We start from the raw sequence: 27,362 nt of genomic DNA, 5'->3' as shown, positions 1-27,362 counted from the left end.
CGTCAATGCAAACAAAAGGTGACAGAGGTGTAACCAAAGACACCCCATACCATCATGCCAGGTGATACGCTAGTATGGCAATGACGAATACACGCTTAAAATGTGCATTCACCGCGATGTCGCCAAACACGGATGTGACCATCACGATGCTGTAAGCAGAACCTGGATTCATCCAAAAAAATGACATTTTGCCATTCATGCACCCAGGTTCATCGTTGAGTACACCATTGCAGGTGCTCCTGTCTGTGATGCAGTGTCAAGGGTAACTGCAGCCATGGTCTCTGAGCTGATAGTCCATGCTGCTGCAAACGTTGTCGAACTGTTCGTGTAGATGGTTGTTGTGTTGCAAACGTCCCCATCTTTTGACTCATAGATCGAGACGTGGTTGCACGATTCATTACAGCCATGCGGATAAGATGCTTGTCATCTCAACTGCTAGTGATACGAGGCCGTTGAGATCCAGCATGGCGTTCCTTATTACCATCCTGAACCCACAGATTCCATATTCTGATAACAGTTGTTAGATCTTGACCAATGCAAGCAGCAGTGTCGCGATATGATAAAACACAATCGCAATCGGCTACAATCCGACCTTTATCAAAGTCGTACACGTGATGGTACACATTTCTCCTCCTTACACGAGGCATCAGAACAATGTTTCACCAGGCGACACCGGTCAACTGCCGTATCTCGGCGAAAATCTACCAGGAAGATGGATAGGCTGTGGAGGTGCTGTGGAGTATCCACCACGTTCCCCAGACCTAACTCCTCTGGACTTTTACCTGTGGGGAACACTAAAGGACATAGTTTATCAACAAAAGCCACACACATTGGATGAACTTCGAGACTCCATCATACATTCATGTGCAAATATCCAACTGAACATGTTGCAGTCAGTAGTTAGTGTTGCACTTCAGCGGCATTGTTTGTGTGTGGATGTTAATGGTGACAATTTCGAACACCTACAGTGATATCTTTAAGTTGGACCTTAAGCTACACTTTCACCAAAAATGAGACAACTCCATCAATTAGTTTGCAAGTTATGGACTTTTAAATAGTGGATACATTTTTTGGACCCCTCTGTATAACCACGGATTCAAATATCATGAGACCAGAATCATGTTGTGAATACTAGATTTCTGGGACAGTGAAATTAAGGAGTATAAAAATAAAGATGCCGGAAAGCCTAATGAACTGGCATGGAGGTTTCAATTTAAACAAGGCTTGGTGTCTGGTATTCAATCTATTAGGCTCTCCTTGGCCCTGTCATCAACTAGAGCCAGAAAACACTGGGCAATGTGTGTTTCATGCCTCAACAGTGTCGGTTCAGATAAACAAATAAGCATAGAAGGGGCTATAAATAGCAGCATAACACCAACAGAAGTTCACAGTCTTGTTAGAATACAGGCAGAAAACACTTAACAAGAACACAGTTTGCAGCACCTTAAATCCATGGGTGGACTGGTCATCTAAATATTGTGCAGAAAACTGAATCAGTAATTAGGCTGAATACTTGAAAATATAACTTTACTCAACTATACCGAGAGATCATGACAACCAGGACGTTTCGCAAGTTTGACAGATATCCAGTGAGAGACCTTGGCTTACAGGTGTTCATGGCAGACATAGCCAGAACAAGTAGCTTGGGTATTCTGGATACTGCAATATTAGTTATGCTTAGACAGGAAACTGAGGTTACACAAGCAAATTTTGTAGGTGGTGCTGCCGGTAACACATTCCTCAGGACTGTATGTGGAGTTCGTAGAGTCCTATCGGTTACTAGGACACCATTTTTTGACAAATATTAAAATTTAAGTATTTTCCACACCTGTGTAAAACAAATAGTGAGGAATAAGTCTGGATAGAATAAATTGATATTAAGTACATTGTGCAGAATGTGCTAGACGTTCACAGGCATTAACGTAGCTACTCTACTGTGACTACATTTAGCACATCAACATCTTTAGTGCTGTTTCTTCAGAAGCAATGTTCTTGAATCTAGATCTTTGTATAAGATGAAAAACTAATATACAATATGTAAGCAGATACATAGCTAACTGTATCATCTAAATAAGAAAAACAAATGTCTCACAAAAGCACAAAAATTAAATAATGACAGAAAGGTCAAAGTGAAGGTATTACAAAAAAACCACAATATTACAAAGAGACATTTATTAAGTATCCGATCATGATTTTTAGTGGTATAAACAACCAATAACTATTTACATTTTAAATTTTACATGTATATTATCATGTATAATATTAAATTACTCTTTGTAATGTAAACTAAGAGGTGCTGAAAAGTCATACAAATGTTTGTAGTCTGTTGCTCTTTCTTTCAGTATACAAGCAGAAGATGTATGTGCTACTAATCACCTCTGTTAATATCTGTATAACTGCTTTGTCTGAACATAATTGTTTCTCAAATGATTTATTTGTAAAAAATTAGGACAAGGGTTGGTGCAGTATGGAATAGTGCTCTCCCTTTCAAAACACTTCTGAATTTTTTCCCTAGTTCCTAAACATAGTACTGTGTTACCCTCTATACCTAAATTTGACCAACCCACTTGAGGTGACATGTTGGTCCTAATACTTCTCATCAAAGTATTGAAAAAAAAGTAAGTTATGTCATAAATACAGGTAAGTGATTAAGAACTTCGAACTTAACCAGGGACAAACATTTTGGTTTGCCCCCCCCCATGTTCGTAAGTTAATATAATATTACTGTTAATTTTAGGAGAAAATCTGGAATCTGAAAAACTGTAAGAAGGTTTTCTTGTACTTCACGGTTTCTCCCACATTACAAGGGAGAATGTGTGCTGATCATAATTTACACTAATTCAAATGCTTATAAAAATATACTAGTAAACTCCCACAGTTAATAAATAAGTGGGTGGCTGAAAATGATTTCCTGTACCTAAAATTACCAACATGTCACATCATCCTACTCTAATTTTTTTATTGTACTTCATTAAACTAATGAAAGTAATTTTAAGCCTCACTATTCCACCGTTTTGGTTTTAGAGCATGGGAAGTAAAATGGGATTGTCGTGAATCAATTCTAATGCTCTGAAAAATCACAGTTCAAATGCCACAGACTGCTGACTGCAGAAACACTGCTACTTAAAGAGTTATTTGGCACATCATGAATACATAGTCAACTAAAATATATTACATAGAATCTGACAGTTCAGTGCAGTGTATATCGTTCATTGACTTTTCTTTAAAATAGAGAAACTGCAAATCGAATTTTAAGAAAATAGCAACATTACCAACAACAGCACATACACTCTTCAAGGCCAAAAGCAAGTGAACCATACAAGAATATCGTAGGAATCGAAACACCCTGTTCATGAACATTAGAAGTATCCAGTTACCAAGCAAATCCATTTGTTTTGCTATATTTACTGACAATTTCAGTCAGTATCTCAACACAAATGTGCGCTTACAGTGTTATTATTTGAAAATACCACCAGACAGAATTTGATGGTTCAACAAATTTATCCAGTTCTTATTTTACTTACATATAACTGTTGGCCCCTTATCATATACAGTTGCTAAAAAATATATGTAAACAGAATGAAACAGGAACATTTTACATGCTGTCAATAGAGAAATCACATTTCAGATCTAGAACACACTGATCGGGTCTTCCCGAAACAGCTTATTCCCAGCAAACTATTCCTTTGCCATAATCCACATAAATTTTTATACAATGACTATGAGCAGTACATGACACATTTGTGCATACATTACTTCAGACTATTGAACAAAGCACAGAAAGTATACACTGTAAGAAGCAGAGAGATGTCTTCACATTAACTTTTATTTACAAATCAATACATATCATCTTGCTAAACAGCCTGAATAAGTAGATCAACAATAATAATTGAGCACTCTGGAAGGAATGAACGTGCAGAGCCGTGCAAAATTTATGGCAACAGGTGAGAATGTTTTCTTCGATGAAAGCCATTAGAATAGATTTGCTAATGCACTGCTACTTTATCCTCTCCGCTTAAATTTCACCATTAAAAGTACTTTTTTTTAGTTTCATTCTACTAATTTTTTCACTCATTGGGGAAATTTTCATCTTCACTATTAAAATTCGAGTTGTAAAGTACTGCAATCATAAAGGGCAGTTCTGAAACACAACATTGTACCTATTTAGAAAAAAATGTTTCGTCTGGTACATATTGCCTTGGCTATTACAAAACTGCATTAAAGACAGATCACACATGTGCTGAGAACACTTTTATTGTACTCTCAGTAGATGTAAGCAAATGTGATTTGAGCAAGCAATGTTCATAACGTCAAAATCTCAACAGTCATAACAATCGTCCCTGAGCTGTTCCATCCGAAATAAACAAAAATATTGATGGTGTCAACAAGTTACAGCCAATCAAGTCACTTTTTTATCTGTCTCTCTCTCACACACACCAAGGCAATTTTATGGCCATCAATAAGCTTCAGTACAACCATCAGCCACATTTTTCATGATGGTGGTGAATATATGGCAAATTCCCACGAACCTCAGGTCTTCACAGAACAAGACCGTCCTTCAGGAAACAGGTAGACTCCCTCTACACTAAAGATGGAGTTTTCTGAAAAAGAAGATTATGTACGTAAATACACATGTAGTTTCAGAAAACACTATACATTTAAGAGTTTTTCAGTTTTGTGGCAGAGAAGAAAATCTCTCTAGCGCCTGCCAGGAACACAACAAAGATATGCAAATTTAGAAATACAACAATGGCTAGTTTCCATAATTTCCAACATCTCTATGATCATCATACATGCTGCCAGATTAGTTTTCTTCTTTGAATATCATATTTGGCAATGTGACAGAAAAGTAAGCCAGACATTATAAGCACATAGATCCTGTGAAGCAGAAGAATGTGTGAACTTTTAGTAATATTGGAACTAAATACAATATTTGAACTAAATACAATAAAGAACAATGGTATCATTATTATTAGCAAATCTAGTGTGACAAGAAGAGGATAATTTATTCATTTATTTAAATACTTGTATATATTTCATATCCAGAGGTGTAACCATGGGCATCCCAGAGCAGATTCACTGAACATTAAACCCACTCCAAAACACAAATTTACCACCACCTAGCTCCTTATGACAATGTGTTCAAACGATGTACAGCACATAAAAAAAGAAGTCAAAAGATGAACACTTAACTCAGAGAGTAAAGATGAAAGAAATGTTTAGAAATAGGAAAGAGCAACAAACAAAGAGAAAGTAGTTAAAGCACAAAGAGGGTGATAGAGGAGAAGAGCAATGGCAAAATGTTCCAAAACATACAGGAAACACAAGAAAAAGGGCAAAGGGGGTGGGGGGAAGCAAAAAACTAAATAGTATCTTTACACCATTGCAACATTTTGAGGTTCTGAGGCTAAAAATGACTTTACAAATTTGAGTTTCCAACTTTTTCTCTCTTATTATGCTAGCTGCTAAGCACACAAACCTCTTCTCCCAAACACATTACTAATACTATTTTTTTGTTTAATTTTGACTAATTATTAATTTGGTTCAGTGGCATGTGCTATATGCTAAACAAAGAAAGTAACCTAAAATTAACTTAAAGGAAATCTACAAAACAAAACAAAAATGGAAATTAACAGTTTGTGCATTAAAAATGCAGCTTCTACTAGACATAATATCCCTTTAGCACCTGCAATTTAATATGACAAAACTTCTCAAACTTCATAATTTTGATTATAATTTTAATTATGTGTGTACTAATGTCACAGTTCCTTTAAGTTCATGAGAAAGAAATCTGTGAATTCTACCTGCATCTACATCTATACTCTGAAAACAGTCTTACGGTGTGATATGGAGGGTACTTTGTACACCAGTGTCGCGTCCCCCTTTTCCTGTTCCAGGCACAAACAGTTCATGGGAGGAATGATTACTGGTAAGTGTGTCAAATCTGATTTTATGTTCATCTGTCTTTTCATGAGTATATGAGGATCCAATATATTAGTTGGCTCTTACAGGAATATATACTCTTGAAACTTTAATAGCAAACCACACCATGATGTGAACTGCCTCTCTTGCAGTGACTGCCACTTGCATTGGCTGAGCATCTCCATGATGCTTTCGCACTTACTAAAAAAAACCTGTAACAAAATGTGCTACTTTTCTTTGTGTCTTTTCTATTTCCTCTATCAGTCCTGTCTAGTACAGCTCCTAGACTGCTGAGAAATATTCAAGTACTGATAGAATGAGTATTTTGTAAACTAGTCCCTTTGCTGATGGACTACATTTCATGTGGATTCTTACAAAGAATCTCAGTCTGACATCTGCCTTGAATGTAGTTAGTTCTATGTGGTCATTCCAGTTTCAATCACTTCATATACATACTACTTCATGTTTTATGGATATGACTGCTTCCAATGTTTGCAGAATAGTCATATAATAGTACAATAATTAGACTGTATCTATTCATGCTTAATACATTACATTTGCTTATGTTGAGGGTTAATTACCACTCCCTGCACAAAGTGTCAATCTCTGCAGGTCTTTCTACATTTCCCTACAATTTTCCAGCATTGCATCTTCTCTCTATACAACAGCATCATTTGCCAAAAGCCTCATGGAACTTTGAACACTGTCCACTGTGTCATTTATATATAATATGAAAGCTAATGGTGCTTTAAGACTTCCATGGGATAAGACCATAATTACTTTTACAACTGAAGACTTACCACCACTGGAAATGATATGCTAGCTGTGATGTGTGTGCCAGAAATTTTTCATTTCAATCACACAGCTGTCCTGGTATTGTAGATCCTCATATTTTGTTCTTTAGAGGCAGTGCAGAACTGTATTGAATGCCTTCTTTAGATCAAAGAACACTGCATTAACCTGAGTGCCAGCGCCTATTGCTTTATGGGTCTCATAAACTAATAGAGTAAGCTCGGTTTCACAGAATCTTTTTCATAACTCGTGTTGATTCCTACAGCGGACATTTCCAATTTCCAGAAATGTCATAATATGTGTACATAAAACATTTCAAAAATCAACAACTAGTCCAAGTCAGAGATTTAGAACTATGGATGTGTGTGGTGTTCAATGACCCACCTTGAAAATAGGAATGACTTGCATTTTTTTTCCTATTACCAGGAATACTTCACTCCTCCAGTGGCCTGATGTACACTGCAGCTACAAGATGACTTAGTTCTGTAGCACACTATGTAGAATCATATTAGTATCCCATCAGGCACAGTGGCCTTTCATCTGTTAAGCAACTTCAGTTGCTTTTCTATCCCATTGTCACACATTTCAGTATCTGTCATTTTGAAGTTCACGTGACAATTTGAGGAGGAACTAAATTGGTAACTTTCTCAGTGAAACATTTTTGGAGAAATATGTAGTGCTTTGGTCCTTTTTGTGTCATCCTTAGTTTTGATACCATTATGATCTCTCAATGTTTAGACAAATGGCTTCAATCCAATTCCTGATTTAATGTAAGGCCAAAACTTCTTAGGATTTTCCATTAAGTCATAGAATTTTACTTTTGAATACACTGAATGCTCCACAGACATCTCTCCTTACACGAGTTTTGGTTTTGTTCAGTTTTTGTTTGTCTGTGAGGCTTCAGCTATGTTTACATTTGCAATGAAGCCCCCTCTGTTTTTGTAGAAGTTTTCTAATGAGACTGTCTAACCACACCAGCTCTTTCCCGTCCCACACTACCTTGCTTGGCACATACTTTCTACGGCGTATTTTACATACTGTAACTTTGGCCATTGATGCTCAACATTGCCAGTGTTAGAGATGAAATTTTCATCTTCATTGCTCACATAATCTGAAACAAGCTACTGGAAATGACAGCAATGTATATTAAGTCTCGCATCAGTAAACAAAACAGTTAAAATACTCAGTTGATAAAGACATTATGATGTATTCTATGAAAACTTTAGTCTCCATTTCCTCCTGTCACAACAACTGGTAATTCTACAATCATAATTAAGATGGAAACATGACAAAATAGTGTTTTCTGATAGCTCCCTGTAGGCATTCTGGTTCAAATTATCCACCACCTCAGCTGAAGGACTCAATTCTGTATAACTAAAATGTCCTCACATCATCTTTAGATATATCTCCCGCTCTCACCATCCAATGCATGTAATCCATTAGATAATCTTTCTGTGGATTACAATGATCGCAACACTGCGCATCTTATGTTTATAGACAGATATATATGAGCACACAATCTGTGGTCCACTGTAGCTCTACTACTCACTGTAACTGTGTTTTACAGGCAAGAGTGACCAAGAAATTTATTTATTTATTTATTTAATTTTTTTTTTTTTGTGGTTTTAGGGCGCACAACTACAATGGTCATTAGCGCCCAGACTAAGTTAGGAATGCACCGCGAGGCACAAGGCTAAAACAGCAACTAAATGGGACAACACTATAAAAGACGTATTAACAGGCATAGGATTTTTTTTTAAAAAAAAGACAGCATAATCAAACGTCCTTAGACAGGTTTGTCTAGTTGATAAAATGAAGAACGCGTGCAGCAGCTCCTGGGTCATCGGCTAAGATGGCATCCAGAGTACATGGCAGGCCAAGATCAAGACGCAGTGTAGTAAAATCCAGACAGGACATTACAATGTGGCGGACCGTCAACAATTGCCCACATGGGCAGAACGGCGCCGGTGCAGCTGTCAGCAGATGGCGATGGCTGAACCGGCAGTGTCCAATTGGTAGCCGGGCCTAAACGACCTCCTCCCGCCGAGAAGAGGACGTCCAAGCTGCGGGAAGAGGTTTCAAGGCCCGAAGCTTCTTGTCCGTAAGTGCAGCCCAATCGGCATGCCACAGCGATAAAATGCGCTGACAAATGACCCTCCTACAATCTGATGAAGGGACACAACAAGAAGCTGTCCGAGGCTGGAGAACCGCAGCATTGGCCGTGGCATCTGCAGCTTCGTTCCCAGGGCTACCGACATGGCCGGGAACCCACATAAAGGTAACCGGAAAACCGTCGTCCACCAGCTGCTGAAGAGAGCGTTGGATCCTGTGCACGAAAGGGTGAACCGGATACGGATCACGGAGGCTCTGGATGGCGCTCAGGGAATCGCAGCAGATGACATAAGCAGAATGTCGGTGGTGGTAGATGTAAAGAACAGCCTGGTGGAGGGCAAAGAGCTCAGCTGTGAAGACCGAACAGTGGCCATGTAGCCAGTATTTGAAACTTTGTGCCCCAACAATAAAAGAACGCCCGACCCTGTCATTGGTCTTAGAGCCATGTGTATAAATGAAGGTCATATTAATGAACTTCGAACGAAATTCGACAAAACGGGAGTGGTATACCGAACTGGGGGTAACCTCCTTTGGGAGCGAGCTGAGGTCAAGGTGAACACGAACCTGAGCCTGGAGCCAAGGTGGTGTGTGGCTCTCGCCCACTCTAAAGGGTGCAGGGAGTGAAAAATCAAGGTGTTGAAGGAGGCGACAAAAGCGAACTCCAGGGGGTAGCAGGGCAGAGACATACAACCCGTATTGACGGTCGAGAGAGTCGTCAAAGAATGAACGATACGACGGGTGGTCGGGCATTGACAGTAGTCGACAGGCATAACGACAAAGCAGTATATCGCGCTGGTAGGTGAGGGGCAATTCACCGGCTTCAGCATGAAGACTCTCGACGGGACTAGTATAAAACGCTCCGATCGCAAGACGTAAACCCCGATGTTGTATGTAGTGAGGCGGCGTAAGATAGACGGCCGTGCAGAGGAGTATACGAAGCTCCCATAATCCAGCTTGGACGATCGACCGATATAGGCGAAGTAGGACGGTTCGATCTGCTCCCCACGACATACCACTAAGAACACGGAGGACATTTAGAGAACGGGTACAACGGGCAGCCAAATATGACATGTGGAGACCAGCTAAGTTTCCTGTCAAATGTAAGATCTAAAAATTTTGTTGTCTCCACATATGGGAGAGTCTTAAGAACGGTGGGAGAAACTCTTTGTAGTGCCAGAAGTTAATACAGACTGTCCTCTCGGCAGAAAAACGGAAGCCATTGGCGACACTCCAGGAGTAAAGACGGTCAAGAGAACGCTGAAGACAGCGCTCCAGGAAACATGCGCGCTGCAATAGATCGTAAAATCGTCCACAAAAAGGGAGCCTGATACATCAGCTGGGAGGCAATCCATTATTGGATTGATCGCTATGTCGAAGAGAGCGAGGCTCAAAACTGAGCCCTGTGGCACCCAATTCTCCTGGCGAAAGGTGTCTGACAGGACAGAACCCACACTTACCCTGAACTGTCGATCCATTAAAAAGGAACGAATAAAAAGAGGGAGGCGACCGCGAAGGCCCCATGTATGCATGGTGCGGAGACTGCCCGCCCTCCAACAGGTGTTGTAAGCCTTCTCCCAATCAAAGAACACAGCCGCAGTCGGGCACTTCCGCAAGAAGTTATTCATAATGAAGGTCAACAAGGTAACCAGATGGTCAACAGCAGATCGGTGCCTACGAAATCCACATTGTACATTGGTAAGTCCTAGATTCGAGCAGCCAAACCAAACGAGAGTTAACAATTCGCTCCATCACCTTACAGACACAGCTGGTAAGCGAGATGGGTCGATACCTGGAAGGCAAGTGCTTGTCCTTCCCCGACTTAGGAACTGGTACAACAATAGACTCGTGCCAGCATGCGGGAACATTTCCCTCAATCCACCAGGGGACCGGTATGCAACGTGGAGAAGTAGTGTGAGGGATGGAATATTTAGCAGCAGTGAGAATGACTTCCGTGACGTGTGCGACCTGACTATCGCAGTTTGTGAAGGTTTGATCCTGAAAGGTCGCCCTGGAAGAGAAGAGCCCCCAGTCTGCTTTGGAGATGTTCCAACTAGTTGAGCACAGAGAGGGGGTATGATGCATGAGATGGATAACACACGAGAAGTGGTCGCTCAAATATGTATCAGAAAGTGCATACCACTCAAACCGGTGTGCAAGTTGGGTAGTACATATAGAGAGGTCTAAATGCGAATAGGTGTGAGATGTGTACGAAAGGAAAGTATTGAGGCAGACAAGATTGAGGTGGTTGAAAAGGTCTGCTAACAGGGAGCCCCTCGGTCACGATGCTGGAGAGCCCCAAAGAGGATGGTGGGCATTGAAGTCTCCAGTTAACAAAAATGGTGCAGGTAGCTGAGCAATAATTTGCATCATGCCTGCCCTGGTAATGGCAGACGACGATGGAGTGTAAACGGTACAAATGGAAAATGTAAAAGTGGGGAGAGTAATGCGGACGGTAACTGCCTGCAGGCCTGTGTGCAATGTGATGGGAACGTAGTAAATATCATCCCAGACCAGCAACATAACCCCTCCATGTGCCAGAATACCTGCTACAGGGGGTAGGTCAAAACGCACAGAGGTGTAGTGTGCCAAGGCAATTTGATCGCATGGGCGTAGCTTCATTTCCTGGAGGGCTACGACGAGCGGACGGTGCGAGCGGAGAAGCAGCTTTAAGTCCTCTCGGTTGGAGCGAATGCTGCAAATATTCCGGTGGATAAGTGCCATCGTGAGAAGAAGAAGATGCAAGAAAGGGTCACCTCAAAGGCCGCTGAGGGCCTGGCTTCGAGCGAGCACTGCCGCCACTAGCAGTAAGCGGACAGTCATCGTCCATTGGTTCTATAGGTTCATCGGCCGTCTTGTTAAGATGGCCGGGAGGGGGAGCTTCCTCCGCTGGTGAACGGCCAGATGTTCGGCTACCAGTGGTGCAGCGAAGCGGATGATGGCATGGGGCGGCAACCGCTGGGTGGCGCAGGAGAAGAAATGCGCCGTGGCAGAGAAGGAGAACTGTGCTTCCTATGAGCCTTCTTGGAAAGTCGTTTTGTGGAAGTATTGGTCGATGGCTGGGAGTTCGAGGTACGTAGGAAGTCTGCACGGGACGGTTCCTTCTTGAAGGCCCGTGCATCGGACTTTTGGGTCTTCATCTTGGCAGAAGCTGATGAAGGTGCTTGTCTCTGAGGGGTGACGGGAGGAAGATGAGACGTCGACTGGGCGATCTTAGCACTAGCCAAACGGACGACCGTAGTGCTGAAGGTCAGATCGCATGTCTGCATCGCCACCTCCCTGGTAGTTCGAGGAGAGGCGAGGACAGTACTGTATTTCCCCGCTGGGAGCAGCATGGGCTTCCTACTGGCAAATAGCTTGCGAGCAGCCGAGGTGGACACTTTCTCTTTGACCCGAATTTCCTGTATACAGCGTTCTTCCTTGTAGATGGGACAGTCGCGGGAGGACGCTGCATGGTCACCCTGACAGTTCACACAACGAGGAGACAGAGGTGGACAGTCACCCTCATGGGCATCCTTGCCACAAGTGACACATTTAGCCGCATTGGAACAAGACTGGTGAGTGTGATTAAAACACTGACACTGGTAGCAGTGCATAGGTGTCGGGACCTAGGAGCGAACAGAAATAACCTTGTAGCCCGCTTTGATGCGCGACGGCAGCTGAACACTATCAAAGGTCAAGAAAAGTGTCCGGGTCAGTACAAGGTCATTGTTGACCTTTTTCATGACCCTATGGACATTCTGTCGAAATGTTGGAACACGTGAGGCAATACTGACCTTACGACTTATCTTACAAGAAAGATTAAGAAAAGGCAAACCTACGTTTCTAGCATTTGTAGACTTAGAGAAAGCTTTTAACAATGTTGACTGGAATACTCTTTTTCAAATTCTAAAGGTGGCAGGGGTAAAATACAGGGAGCGAAAGGCTATTTATAATTTGTACAGAAACCAGATGGCAGTAATAAGAGTCGAGGGGCATGAAAGGGAAGCAGTGGTTGGGAAAGGAGTGAGACAGGGTTGTAGCCTCTCCCCGATGTTATTCAATCTGTATATTGAGCAAGCAGTAAACGAAACAAAAGAAAAATTTGGAGTAGGTATTAAAATTCATGGAAACGAAGTAAAAACTTTGAGGTTCGCCGATGACATTGTAATTCTGTCAGAGACGGCAAAGGACTTGGAAGAGCAGTTGAACGGAATGGACAGTGTCTTGAAAGGAGGATATAAGATGAACATTAACAAAAGCAAAACGAGGATAATGGAATGTAGTCAAATTAAATCGGGTGATGCTGAGGGAATTAGATTAGGAAATGACACTTAAAGTAGTAAAGGAGTTTTTCTATTTAGGAAGTAAAATAACTGATGATGGCCGAAGTAGAGAGGATATAAAATGTAGACTGGCAATGCCAAGGAAAGCGTTTCTGAAGAAGAGAAATTTGTTAACATCAAATATAGATTTATGTATCAGGAAGTCGTTTCTGAAAGTATTTGTTTGGAGTGTAGCCATGTATGGAAGTGAAACATGGACGATAACTAGTTTGGACAAGAAGAGAATAGAAGCTTTCGAAATGTGGTGCTACAGAAGAATACTGAAGACAAGGTGGATAGATCACGTAACTAATGAGGAGGTATTGAATAGGATTGGGGAGAAGAGAAGTTTGTGGCACAACTTGACTAGAAGAAGGGATCGGTTGGTAGGACATGTTTTGAGGCATCAAGGGATCACAAATTTAGCATTGGAGGGCAGCGTGGAGGGTAAAAATCGTAGAGGGAGACCGAGAGATGAGTACACTAAGCAGATTCAGAAGGATGTAGGTTGCAGTAGGTACTGGGAGATGAAGCAGCTTGCACAGGATAGAGTAGCATGGAGAGCTGCATCAAACCAGTCTCAGGACTGAAGACAACAAGAACAACAACAATGGACAGCCGTCATGCCCTGCTCAGCGAGGAAAGACTGAATCTCCTCATCAGTCAATCCATCGAGTGACCTAGTATATACCACGCCACGAGACAAATTCGAAGTGTGGTGAGCCTCCACCCGGACAGGGAACGTGTACAGGAGTGTGGCCTGAGACAGTTTTTGTGCCTGAAAGGCGCTCTCAGTCTCTAGTAACAAGGTACCATTGCGCAACCTGGTACAAGACTTGACAGCTATGGCATCTACGCCCTTCTGGATAACGAAAGGGTTGACAGAGGAAAAATCCTTTCCGTCCTCAGATCGAGAAACTACAAGGAACTGTGGGGCAGGCGGTAGTACTTTTGTCACTGGTGGCTGGTCAAATTTCCGTTTGTGGGCAGAAGTCGAGAGAGAAGAAGAAGAAGAGAAATCCATTGCAGAGGAATCCCCCACGATTGTCAACGTCTCCGATGGTGCGCTCCTTCCTTGGGGGACCCTCTCAGAGGGCACTCCCGCCTTAGGTGATTGTTCACACCTCAGGTCACACCTCCCGAGAAACGGATGGAGGGACCAATCGGCATGGTCGGAAGGTGTCAGCTCAGGCAATCACCCCTCCCTGGGCCTGGCCTTTACCAGGGGGTACGTGCGTACCTCACTTGTCTACCCAAGGCTGGGAATTACATGTTACCCGTCACCGGCTACCCGTGCGAACGCGTGGGTCGGCCTACAGGCACGCACAGGGAGGAAGGAAGAAGAGGAAAAAGAAAGGAGAGAGGGAAAGAAAGGACAGACTGTCTCAAAGACCGAGGCGGAGACCAAAGAAGGCAAGGGGAAACAGGGAGGCAAGGGGAAACAGGGAGGCAAGGGGAAACAGGGAGGCAAGGGGAAACAGGGAGGCAAGGGGAAACAGGGAGGCAAGGGGAAACAGGGAGGCAAGGGGAAACAGGGAGGCAAGGGGAAACAGGGAGGCAAGGGGAAACAGGGAGGCAAGGGGAAACAGGGAGGCAAGGGGAAACAGGGAGGCAAGGGGAAACAGGGAGGCAAGGGGAAACAGGGAGGCAAGGGGAAACAGGGAGGCAAGGGGAAACAGGGAGGCAAGGGGAAACAGGGAGGCAAGGGGAAACAGGGAGGCAAGGGGAAACAGGGAGGCAAGGGGAAACAGGGAGGCAAGGGGAAACAGGGAGGCAAGGGGAAACAGGGAGGCAAGGGGAAACAGGGAGGCAAGGGGAAACAGGGAGGCAAGGGGAAACAGGGAGGCAAGGGGAAACAGGGAGGCAAGGGGAAACAGGGAGGCAAGGGGAAACAGGGAGGCAAGGGGAAACAGGGAGGCAAGGGGAAACAGGGAGGCAAGGGGAAACAGGGAGGCAAGGGGAAACAGGGAGGCAAGGGGAAACAGGGAGGCAAGGGGAAACAGGGAGGCAAGGGGAAACAGGGAGGCAAGGGGAAACAGGGAGGCAAGGGGAAACAGGGAGGCAAGGGGAAACAGGGAGGCAAGGGGAAACAGGGAGGCAAGGGGAAACAGGGAGGCAAGGGGAAACAGGGAGGCAAGGGGAAACAGGGAGGCAAGGGGAAACAGGGAGGCAAGGGGAAACAGGGAGGCAAGGGGAAACAGGGAGGCAAGGGGAAACAGGGAGGCAAGGGGAAACAGGGAGGCAAGGGGAAACAGGGAGGCAAGGGGAAACAGGGAGGCAAGGGGAAACAGGGAGGCAAGGGGAAACAGGGAGGCAAGGGGAAACAGGGAGGCAAGGGGAAACAGGGAGGCAAGGGGAAACAGGGAGGCAAGGGGAAACAGGGAGGCAAGGGGAAACAGGGAGGCAAGGGGAAACAGGGAGGCAAGGGGAAACAGGGAGGCAAGGGGAAACAGGGAGGCAAGGGGAAACAGGGAGGCAAGGGGAAACAGGGAGGCAAGGGGAAACAGGGAGGCAAGGGGAAACAGGGAGGCAAGGGGAAACAGGGAGGCAAGGGGAAACAGGGAGGCAAGGGGAAACAGGGAGGCAAGGGGAAACAGGGAGGCAAGGGGAAACAGGGAGGCAAGGGGAAACAGGGAGGCAAGGGGAAACAGGGAGGCAAGGGGAAACAGGGAGGCAAGGGAAACAGGGAGGCAAGGGAAACAGGGAGGCAAGGGAAACAAGGCAGACAGTGAGATGGAGAAGAACAAAGAAAGGAACCAACCAAAGGAAGGAAGAAACCAGAAGAAGTGAAAAACCGAAATGACCACAAATATAGGTCGTGGAACCGTCCATCTCCGGACGCAGGCGCTAACTACCCCCTTGAGGGGGAGGGACTCTTTTTAGCCGCCTCTTATGACAGGCAGGACTACCTCGGGGCTATTCTAACCCACGGACCCACAGGAGGGGACCAAGAACTTCATATGTGCAACTCTAGTTCAAATGTCCCAGTGGTGCACTGCACTCTGCATTGATTGTTCACAAAAGAGCTGGCGAGGACCAAAATTATTATCATTATTATTATCATTATTATTATCATTATTATTATCATTATTATTATCATTATTATTATCATTATTATTATCATTATTATTATTATTATTATTATTATTATTTTTGCCCGAATTTTAATCTTGAGCCAACACATATGCTGTTTATCTGCTTCTTTGTGGTCAACTTTTGGCTCTAGTTTGGTTAGAAATTTCTACTAGATCAACCACCACCAACAGGAAGGTGATGTAATATGTGGCAGTACACTTGTGACGTACAACAACGGGAAGAATTACATTTTCTATATCTGTAACTTTCGTAACTTATGTTTCATTTTGTCCTCTAAGAACAAACAGGTAAAATTAACACTACACTTGCTTGACTGTTTACAGCACCTATAACTTATCCAGTACCATATACATGCAGATACTATGAGAGGCATTCAGTAAGTAATGTGACACACTTTCTTTTGGCCAACTTCAATTGAAAAAATGCAGCTTTTGTTGTGGGACATCTTGGAATATTACCACCTCAGCCCCTATAATTTCATGAAGTTCTGATAGATGGCAACTCTATACATAACCTTCAAAATAGTGTCTGTAATGGGGATGTGTTCCAAGCAAACATCTGTCTTTGAGTTTCTGGTGGAAAACCACAGATATTCATACGTACTTAATGATGACAATGATGATGATTGGTTTGTTGGGCACTCAACTGTGCGGTTACCAGCATCCGTACAAACTTCCAAACTTTGCTCAATCAAAGCTCACCACGTTCATCAATGATGATGAAATGACGACAACACACACACACACACACACACACACACACACACACACACACACACACACACACACACACACACACACACAGAGTCATCTGGAGGAAGGTGAAAATCCCTGACCCCGCTGGAAATCTAATCTGGGACCCTGTACTCAGGAAGTGACAACGCGACCATGAGCTGCGGATGGTACTTAACGAATGTCTGCAAAGACCTGGCAATGAACAAATGCATGGTGAATCATTGGACAAGGCGTCTATCATCATTGCTATAAGGTCGAGTAAACCAGCCCGACCTCACGTGCATGCTGGCTGGCCGCATACAGTGGTGACTCCTGCAACATTGGAGTGTGCGGACACTTTCAGTCAAGATTACTGACAGACCACAATCAAACATCTTGCTACACAACTGGATGTCTCCATTGGGGCAGTGCTGACATGCTCATTCACCAGTTGGAATACTCAAAGGGGTGTGCCCACTGGATTCCTCACCACTTAACAGAAGACCATAAAGAGCAACAAAGAACCATCAGTGTGGAATTCCTTGTGCATTATGAGCGCTTGTTGTTACAATTTTTCATCACTTATCATCAGATACTGAAACATGTATTCATCTGTTTGAATTGGAAACAGGTGGCAATCCATGGAAAGACACCACACCACCTCTCCTACAAAGAAAAAGTTCAAAGCCATGCCCTCAACCAGTAAAATCATGGTGACAGTCTTTTGGGACTGAAGGAGTTATTCTGTTTGATGTACTTCTTCACAGTGCAACAATCAACTCTTGAAGTGTACTGTGGTATCCTCAGGAAATTGAAGAAATGACTTCATTTGGTTTTTCACCACAACAATGCAAATGAACCTCTCCTTCTCCCTGACAACATAAGGGCACAATAGAGGAGCTCGTGGAACTTCCATTGGACTGTGTTTCTTCACCCACCCTACAGCTCTCAGGTGTCACCCCTACCTACTTCAATTTGTTTGGCCCAATGAATGATACACTCCATGGGAAGGAGTACCTGGATGAGGGGAAGTTTATTGCTACAGCAAGACATTGACTGATGTCAGCTAGCAGAGTGGCGCCATACAGGTCCTTCCAGTAAGGTGGCAGAAGATTGTCACATTGAAAAGAGATTTTGTTGGAAATAGGATTTTGTAACCTAAAGACTGGAGAACTGTTTGGTGTATTGGAATTATGAACAAAACCAACCCGCTTTCAGAAAAAAAGTTTTGCATTGCTTGCTGAACGCTCCTCATACTACCTTTAACATGCCAGGTGGTTAATTTTCTATTCAAGCATACTATTAAGCTGCTGGACACACACACACACACACACACACACACACACACACACACACACACACAATGTAAATATGTATAGTCAAACAGCAGCAGAAATGAACAAAAACGTGCAATAACCAAATTTGCAAGTAGTTTCTGTTGCAGATTAATGTGAACACATATTTTGCATACAAACAGGTGTGACCAACACACTTTATAAATGATCTGTCCAACAGAGAGCCATTTAAACTGATGTTCCCTGTTACATTACTATATAAATGGAAAGTAAGACAGGTTTGAGTGTACAGTCTCACCAATGTGAATATCGCAAAAGGTGGCAATAGTAGTTATGATGGCCAGTTTATGGGAAGGAAGTGAATGCAGCTGATTTAAGGTGACATCCTGGCCCTCACCTCCAGTAATTTTGCAAAGTGGCAGAAAAACTGAAAACCATATGCTTCTGAATACAAATTGGGTATCCTAACTAGCATAACACCCTTCACACTGACTAAATTATAATGTTTCTGTATCAACTTAAGGAAAACAACAACAACAACAAGTTTGTAATATGTAAAGCTTTTTCTATTTGTGGTTTTCCTTCAAAAGACAGCCTCATATCTTATGGCAATTCAGTCTCTGTACTGTACCATAACATTTATTCTTCTTCCTCTTCCTCTTTGTTTGTTCCCCATATTTTTTCTTTTCCATCCACACAAACTCTAGTAACAATAGCTCAATATCCTGTGAACATTCCTTGCTGTTTGACATTTCATTTGCAGAATTTTGTACTGGACAGAGACTTAAACTTTGAAAACTTAATGAAAAACTGTTTAACTGGCTAAAGATGAAGTACGCGCCTCCATAACAGTTAACTGAGAGGAACATGAAGGTAGCCAGTTAAAAATCAAGAGGTAGAAGATTTCTTCTCCAGAATTTGATTAGTAGGAGGGGCAAAGGTGAAGGAGGAGGAGGTGGTGGTGGTGGTGGTGGTGGTGGTGGTGGTGGTGGTGTAAAGTTTTTTGCTATCAGACTTTGTGCTAGTACCATTTAATAATCATAAATGTCTCTACAATGTGTCACATAATGAAGACAAGGACACTTTATGGTGACTCATACACTGGATGGCTATGGTAATGTAACACTCCTTTGGTGACATTTGACAAGACTGGGTTATCTACTCAAAGAAGTTGCTCCCTAGTCTTTTCTTGCTTTTGTGCTCATCCTCCGTAACACAAACTTTGCAAAGTACAAAGAGTTATCCACAGAATATAGAGATACACTTTACACTGCATAATAAGTTGTAGAAATACAATGCCAAACAGTTTCCACTACAACGTTGTCAAGAAAACATCTTTGAATTCTCATATTGTCCTTAACATAAAGTATAACTCTGAAGGACAGTATTAATTTAATATTCAATAAATGTGTGGAAAAAATGACACACATTAATACCAATGAGGTGATCTTTGTCTACTCTTTCTAGGAGTAGATCTTAAAGTGAAAACTGGTAGTAAGTTAAACTGTTTCAACGGCAGTCTTATTTTCACTCTAAATAACAGAACAAGCAGATGTGTGCATCTCCTGGAGAGCAGAAGAAGTAATATACAGAGATCCTAAAATACACTCCAGGAAAAAAAGCAATGCACATGAAGGATTTATCACAATGGGATGGAAATCAGTATATATGATGTACATGCACAGGCAAACAAATTATTACAATTTCAGATAAAATGGATGATTTATTTAAAAGAAACCGCTTCTCAAATTGACTAAGTCAATAACACATCCTCTCTCAAATGCTGTCGTATTGTTCACACATCTGTTTGTGAGACATAGTTACTTTCAAACTCAGTATACAGAACAAAATTTATGAGGACTTTATGCCCTGGTGTGGACATGTCCTCTATTTACTATCATTGCAGGGAAATTTTGCTGTAGCATCACACATTCATCCATCAGTCATCAAAGTTTACAGTTTTCCATTTTCTGACAATACCTGTACCAATATCGATTTGCGACCAATTTGCATAGCTTGTTAGTGGTGCGTTTTGTCTTAGAATGTACTTGCAATATGAGTAAAAGGAAAATAATTTTAAATGATAACATACCATCTGGTAATTCATACAGCTTCCGAGGAAGTGAGGCAAAGTAACGATGCCTCAGTGCATCTTCTGCACCTATCCTGTTGTCTGGATTGAGCTGTAAAATGAGAAAATAGAAACTGACTGAAGACTCTACTCTCTTATTACGTTACAGAGCGAATAATTTCACTGAACACTTTTATGGTTAATACTTCAGTCAAATAAAATACTGGTTGTCTCACAGTTTCTGTTCCTCTAGCCTCAATTGCAATACCTGTGACTTATTCCATACTCAAGTTCTTCTCATTTATCTTATGAACAATCACTTCTCACTTACGTGTGTGTTTTATTATTAACTTTCAGCAATGTGAACAGTTCACAAAAAATGTAACAGCAGATATTGCCTTTGAGAGATACAGGAACTGTTAATGAGCAATAAGTGGTACTTATTTGTCACCACTGTATAAAAATACAAAGAAGTTCACTTCACACAGCTCTGACAAATTAAGATAGGTTATAAATGCAACATATGTTTATCACAGTTTTTTCTCCATTTCTGCATATGCTCCCTTATTAGTAAGTATGTGCATAGTGAAGAGCACTGTGCACAGTGTATAAATCTTCACAACACAAGATATGCAAGTAATTATTTGTGTTTACACATAAATTTGCCGATTTTAATTTGGTTTATTGCTGTATTAAGCTGGCTTGTCTAATATCACTATCCTATTATCTGTGGACGAATTAAAAACTAGTTGCTATGGTGTTCATTCCAAAGATGCTCGATACTAGTCTATCCTACAAAAACCTCTTTAATCCCTCAGTAATTACTGCAACTTACAGCCATTTAATCTTGCTCACTGTATTCACACCCTTGTCTCCCTACACAACAGTTACTCCTCACAATTACTTCCAATACCAAATAGACAATTTCTTGATGTTTCATGTCAATTGAGTAGTTGGGATATCAACAATATGATGAAAAGGATAGATTGCTACTCATCATAAAGATGACACATTGAGTTGCAGACAGGCACAACAAAAAGATTTACTCTGAGCTTTCAACAAAGCCTTCTTTACAAATGAAAACAAAACTGAATACCCTGCACTTCAGCACCTGAAAGAACACTACAGTTATCAAGCCTACTGATATCCTACTGCCACCTCAGGGCACCACTATCCAATTTCTGTCCTACCCACAGTGTGCCTCCTCATCAACCCCTCTTAACACCCAGACCCTGCCCCTCCAGTTAGCCACATCCAGGAAACTCCCTGCCAACACTACACTAAATGCAAAGACGAAACAATCCCAGAATACTGTTTACAATGTTTCCACCAAAATCCTCAGCCACAGGCAAGTTTTAACACTATCCTAAGCACTCCTTCAGCATTACACCCTAATTTAATCAAGCTGGACTTGCCAAAGACTTGCTATCCTTCTCAGTGTCCCTGTCATGGAACACTTCCTTGCCACCAATCACTCCAACCAAAGGCAACATAATCACAACATTAAACACTGTCTCTCCAGTTCTAGCATCATCCAACAAGATTATCCCTTCCCTCCCCCCTCCTAACCATCACCTTCCATGTTTTCCTTACCTCGAACTTGGCCTCACAATCCTCCTCCAGGTTCCTTCCTAAGAACAACCTTTTAATTTTACCCTAACACACAACCACTTCTTGGGAATGCATTCAAACAAATCTGCAGCACAGTCATGGGCATCAGCATGGCACCCTCCTATGCCAATCCGTTTATGGGCCATCTGGAGGAAACCCTCCTAGCCTCCCAAATCCCTGGTTCATGTCCACTGATGATGTCTTCATGATCTGGACTCAGGGCCAACACATCTTATCCTCATTACTTCACAACCTCAACACCACCTCTCCCACTTGTTTCACCTGGTTCTCCTCAACCCAGTGTGCCACCTTCCTGGACATTGACCTGCTCCTCTCTAATGGTTCCACCCACATGTGTGCCCACATTAAACAAACCAACCACCAATAGTTACCCACATTTTGAAAGCTGCCATCCCTTCCATACAAAAAGTCCCTCCCATCCAACCTGGCTGTCCTGGGATAGCATATCTGAAGTGACAAGAACTCCCTTGCCCAGTATGTTGAATGTCTCACAAAAGCCTTTACAGACAGGCACTATCCTCCAGTCAGCCAGCCACCAGGTTTTCCATGTCATAAATCCATGCACCTCCAATCCCAAGCCCCACTCACCTTCTCTTCTGTTCCACACTCCCACTCCCTCCCCATAGCCTTCCAAAATTGCACACGAAAGCCTTGTCCTGCCACCTAGTCCCTGCATGCTCCACCAGGCAGTGCTGACTATCTCTCCCCCCCCCCCCCCCCCCAAACTGTCTCCCACTCCCTCCCCCATCACTGACCCACTCTGAAGTAAGCAACTCAACTGTCATCTTTACAGTGAGTCGCAAGCAACCTTTTTCATAATATGTTTATCTAGTATCAATATTTTGCAGGCATGACTTATTAAACTGACAGTTCAATAATATTCAACAACTGGCGGAACCTGCTTTCTTTGTAATGCAAATTATTACATTCTTCGCTGAGTCTATGCAATTTTCACCTCTTTCATGTATCTTGCATACCAGGTGGAACAGTTTTGTCATGCTGGCTCTCCCAAGGATTTCAATAATCCTAAGGGAACATTGCCTGCTTCAAACACCTTGTTTCCATTTAAGTTTTTCAATGCTGTGACAAATTCTTCTCGCAGTACTGTATGTCACCTATCATTCTCAACTACTTCCTTTTTCCTTTCTGTAATATTTTCTTCAAGTTCATTTCCCTTGTAGAACCCCATGTAAATTCCTCTCGCCTTTTTCTTTTTCTCTTCTTAGCATAGTACTGGTTCTCAATATTCATATTGTCACTTCTCTTTCCCAGAAGGTCTCTCTCTAAACTTCCTATAGGTGGTACGTATCTTTCCAATAGTTGTGTGTGCTTCTAAATTGTGGCATTTGTCCTCTAGCCATTCCTGCTCAGCCATTTTGTATTTTCTGCCAGTCATTTTTACATGTCCACATTCCCTTTGACCTGTGTCGTGCTATTTTTCTTTTTTATTTTCTCCTTTTGTCAATTGAATTCAATACCTTCTGTGTCATTAAAAGATTTTTACAAGGTCATGTCTTTCTACCTGTTTGATTCTTTGCTGCATCAGTCAAACATTGCCTAATGCTTCCTACAAAACTTCAACAATCTCTGGTTCTTTCAATTTATTTGCGTCCCATCTCCTTAATGTTTACCTTTTTGCAATTTACAATGTACAATTCATAACCAACAAGTTGTGGTACATGTCCATATCTGCCTATGGAAATGTCTCTGTTTAAAATCTGGTTCCCAAATCTCATTATTATGTGACAAACAGTAAACCTTCCAGGTCTCTTCCACATATTACATCAAGAGTTAGCAACGATTAAATTATGCTCTTTACTAAATTCTACCTGACAGATTACTCATTCATTCCTTTCCCCCAATCCATGTTCTGCTGTTTTTCCTTCTCTTCCTTTTTCCTAATATTGAATTCCAGTCCTGCATCACTCTTATCTTCCTCAAATATGTGAATAATTTCTTTTGTCTTACAACTATTATAAAGGTAAACAGGGTCTTTTTTCATAAGATCTTCTAGTCTGCTATTCACTAGCTATTTTCTGCTCCTAAAATGAAACATTAGTCATTAATATAAATGTTCTATGCAAGTGAAAGAAGGTTGTATACATGGATGAACCCTGGAGATACTAAAAGGTATCAGATTATATAATGGTGAGACAGAGGTTTAGGAACCAGGTTTTAAATTTTAAGACATTTCCAGGGGCAGATGTGGACTGACCACAATCTATTGGTTATGACCTGTAGGTTAAAACTGAAGAAACTGCAAAAAGGTGGGAAATTAAGGAGATGGGACCTGGATAAACCGAAAGAACCAGAGGTTGTACAGAGTTTCAGGGAGAGCATAAGGGAGCAATTGACTAGAATGGGGGAAAGAAATACCGTAGAAGAAGAATGGGTAGCTTTGAGGGATGAAGTAGTGAAGGCAGCTGAGGATCAAGTAGGTAAAAAGATGAGGGCTAGTAGAAATCCTTGGTAACAGAAGAAATATTGAATTTAATTGATGAAAGGAGAAAATATAAAAATGCAGTAAATGAAGCAGGCAAAAAGGAATACAAACGTCTCAAAAATGAGATCGACAGGAAGTGCAAAATGGCTAAGCAGGGATGGCTAGAGGACAAATGTAAGGATGTAGAAGCTTATCTCACTAGGGGTAAGATAGATACAGCCTACAGGAAAATTAAAGAGACCTTTGGAGAAAAGAGAACCACTTGTATGAATATCAAGAGCTCAGATGGCAGCCCAGTTCTAAGCAAAGAAGGGAAGGCAGAAAGGTGGAAGGAGTATATAGAAGGTATATACAAGGGCGATGTACTTGAGGACAATATTATGGAAATGGAAGAGGATGTAGATGAAGATGAAATGGGAGATACAATACTGCATGAAGAGTTTGACAGAGCACTGAAAGACCTGAGTCGAAACAAGCCCCCCGGAGTATACAACATTCCATTGGAACTACTGATGGCCTTGGGAGAGCCAGTCCTGACAAAACTATACCATCTGGTGAGCAACATGTATGAAATGGGCGAAATACCCTCAGACTTCAAGAAGAATATAATAATTCCAATCCCAAAGAAAGCAGGTGTTGACAGATGTGAAAATTACCGAACAATCACTTTAATAAGCCACAGCTGCAAAATACTAACGCAGATTCTTTACAGACGAATGGAAAAACTAGTAGAAGCCGACCTCGGGGAAGATCAGTTTGGATTCCGTAAAAATGCAATACTGACCTTACGACTTAACTTAGAAGACAGATTAAGGAAAGGCAAACCTACGTTTCTAGCATTTGTAGACTTAGAGAAAGCTTTTGACAATGTTGACTGGAATATTCTCTTTCACATTCTAAAGGTGGCAGGGGTAAAATACAGGGAGCGAAAGGCTATTTACAATTTGTACAGAAGCCAGATGGCAGTTGTAAGAGTCGAGGGACATGAAAGGGAAGCAGTGGTTGGGAAGGGAGTGAGACAGGGCTGTAGTCTATCCCCGATGTTATTCAATCCGTATACTGAGCAAGCAGTGAAGGAAACAAAAGAAAAATTTGGAGTAGGTATTAAAATTCATGGAGAAGAAGTAAAAACTTTGAGGTTCGCTGATGACATCGTAATTCTGTCAGAGACAGCAAAGGACTTGGAAGAGCAGTTGAATGGAATGGACAGTGTCTTGAGAGGAGTATATAAGATGAACATCAACAAAAGCAAAACGAGGATAATGGAATGTAGTCGAATTAAGTCAGATGAAGCTGAGGGAATTAGATGAGGAAACAAGACACAAAGTACTAGGCGAGTTTTGCTATTTGGGCAGCAAAATAACTGATGATGGCCGAAGTAGAGAGAAGAGAGACTGGCAATGGTAAGGGAAGTGTTTCTGAAGAAAAGCTATTTGTTAACTTAAAAAATACAGATGTAAGTCTTAGAAAGTCTTTTCTGAAGGTATTTGTCTGGAATGTGGCCTTGTATGGAAGTGAGACACGGACAATAAACAGTTTAGATAGAGAGAGAATAGAAGCTTTCTAAATGTGAGACTACAGAAGAACGCTGAAGATTAGATGGGTCCATCATGTAACTAATGAGTAAATACTGAATATAACTGGGGTGATAAATTTGTGGCACAGCTTGACCTGAAGAAGGGAGCAGTTGACAGGACATTCTGAGACCTAACGGGATCACAAATTTAGTGCCCGAGAGAAGTATGGGACGTAAAAATCGTACTGGGAACAGAGATTTGAATACAGTAAGCGGATTCAGAAAGATATAGGTTGCAGTAGTTATTTGGAGATGCAAGGCTCTCACAAAATGGAGTAGCATGGAGAGGGGACATCAAACCAATCTTCAAACTGAAAACCACAACAACAGTAAGAGCCCCTCTCTAAGGTTACTGATAAATTTAAGTCTGTGATTTAAAAGGCAAAAGAGAATTTTCATTCAAAATGCTGAAAACATTAGGAGGAATTAGCCAATTAAAACACTGGGGTGGGGGAGTGAGGTTTATGGGCAATTCAAATTGAATAGCTGATCTTATCTAGGAATCTGTAGCTCCTTCCATTTTTAATTTCAGCTGCAGAATGGAAAATCCCATAAAACTGCTCCACCTCAGGTGACAATCCAAAGACAAATTCACCATTTCATCACGAAATGCATCTGAACCTAAGATGCTAGAACAGTCCAGACATATGCAACCATTAAGGCAGAGTTTAAACATGCTTGGAATCCCTCAAAACTTAAATTTAAAAAGAGAGTTTATAGTTACCAGTACTTAAAACATCAACTCCTTACTGAAGACCAGTGAATAGAAAGCATATGAATGTATCCATACATTTTCATTTTGTCACAGTTTCTTGTTATATTTCTGACTCATTTTGAATGTCCCAGAATGATTAGCATGATTATCATTATTGTTCCTTTCTTAAGGAATGTGATTTGTTGTAGTGATAGAAGTATTTGGTGGAAGGTCAGGCAAAAAAGAAAATGGTATGACTATAGCAGCTCAGGTACACTTCTAGACTGCTGCCTTAACTGGTTGCAATAATGTGCCTGTTCGATGGTTGGTATTCTTTTATGGTATTCAAAAGGTTCATGAAACTGAACAATTTCTCAAAAACACTTGAGAATGTTTCTTACTAGAGCAGCATTTATTACATCGATCTATGTACTACTATCATACAATAGTTTGAAAGAATAGTTGACCATGCACAGGACATTTGTACCCAGGTAGAATAGTACATAATGAGAGGGAACCTCCATGGTATACAGTCACTGTGAACAAACTTCTAAAGAAACAGAAATCACTGCATAATAATTGTAAAACAAAGCATAGGGATATAGATAGAAAGATGCTGAATGAAACAAGTCTGGCTGTAGATTAGATTAGATTAGATTAATACTTGTTCCATAGATCATGAATACGACACTTCGTAATGATGTGGAACGTGTCA

General features: G+C 41.8%; 1 protein-coding gene across 5 annotated transcripts in view; it reads right to left on the bottom strand.

The window, feature by feature from the left end:
- Positions 1-2,155: 2,155 nt before the first annotated feature.
- Positions 2,156-27,362, bottom strand: part of LOC126356311 (cyclin-dependent kinase 14) — a 1,047,636-nt gene continuing 1,022,429 nt past the window's right edge. For all 5 annotated transcript variants that reach the window (XM_050007266.1, XM_050007268.1, XM_050007267.1 and 2 more), the window contains 2 exons: positions 20,324-20,414; positions 2,156-4,601 (listed from right to left, as the gene is read on the bottom strand). In XM_050007266.1, coding sequence (XP_049863223.1) covers positions 4,531-4,601; positions 20,324-20,414 — 162 coding nt within the window. In that variant the 3' untranslated portion in view covers positions 2,156-4,530. The remainder of the gene's footprint in view (positions 4,602-20,323; positions 20,415-27,362) is intronic.

The sequence above is a fragment of the Schistocerca gregaria genome, chromosome 3, assembly GCF_023897955.1.
Source record: "Schistocerca gregaria isolate iqSchGreg1 chromosome 3, iqSchGreg1.2, whole genome shotgun sequence".
NCBI lineage: Eukaryota > Metazoa > Arthropoda > Insecta > Orthoptera > Acrididae > Schistocerca > Schistocerca gregaria.
The sequence above is the reverse complement of the archived record's forward strand: the minus strand, read 5'-3'. Positions and strand labels throughout refer to the sequence as shown.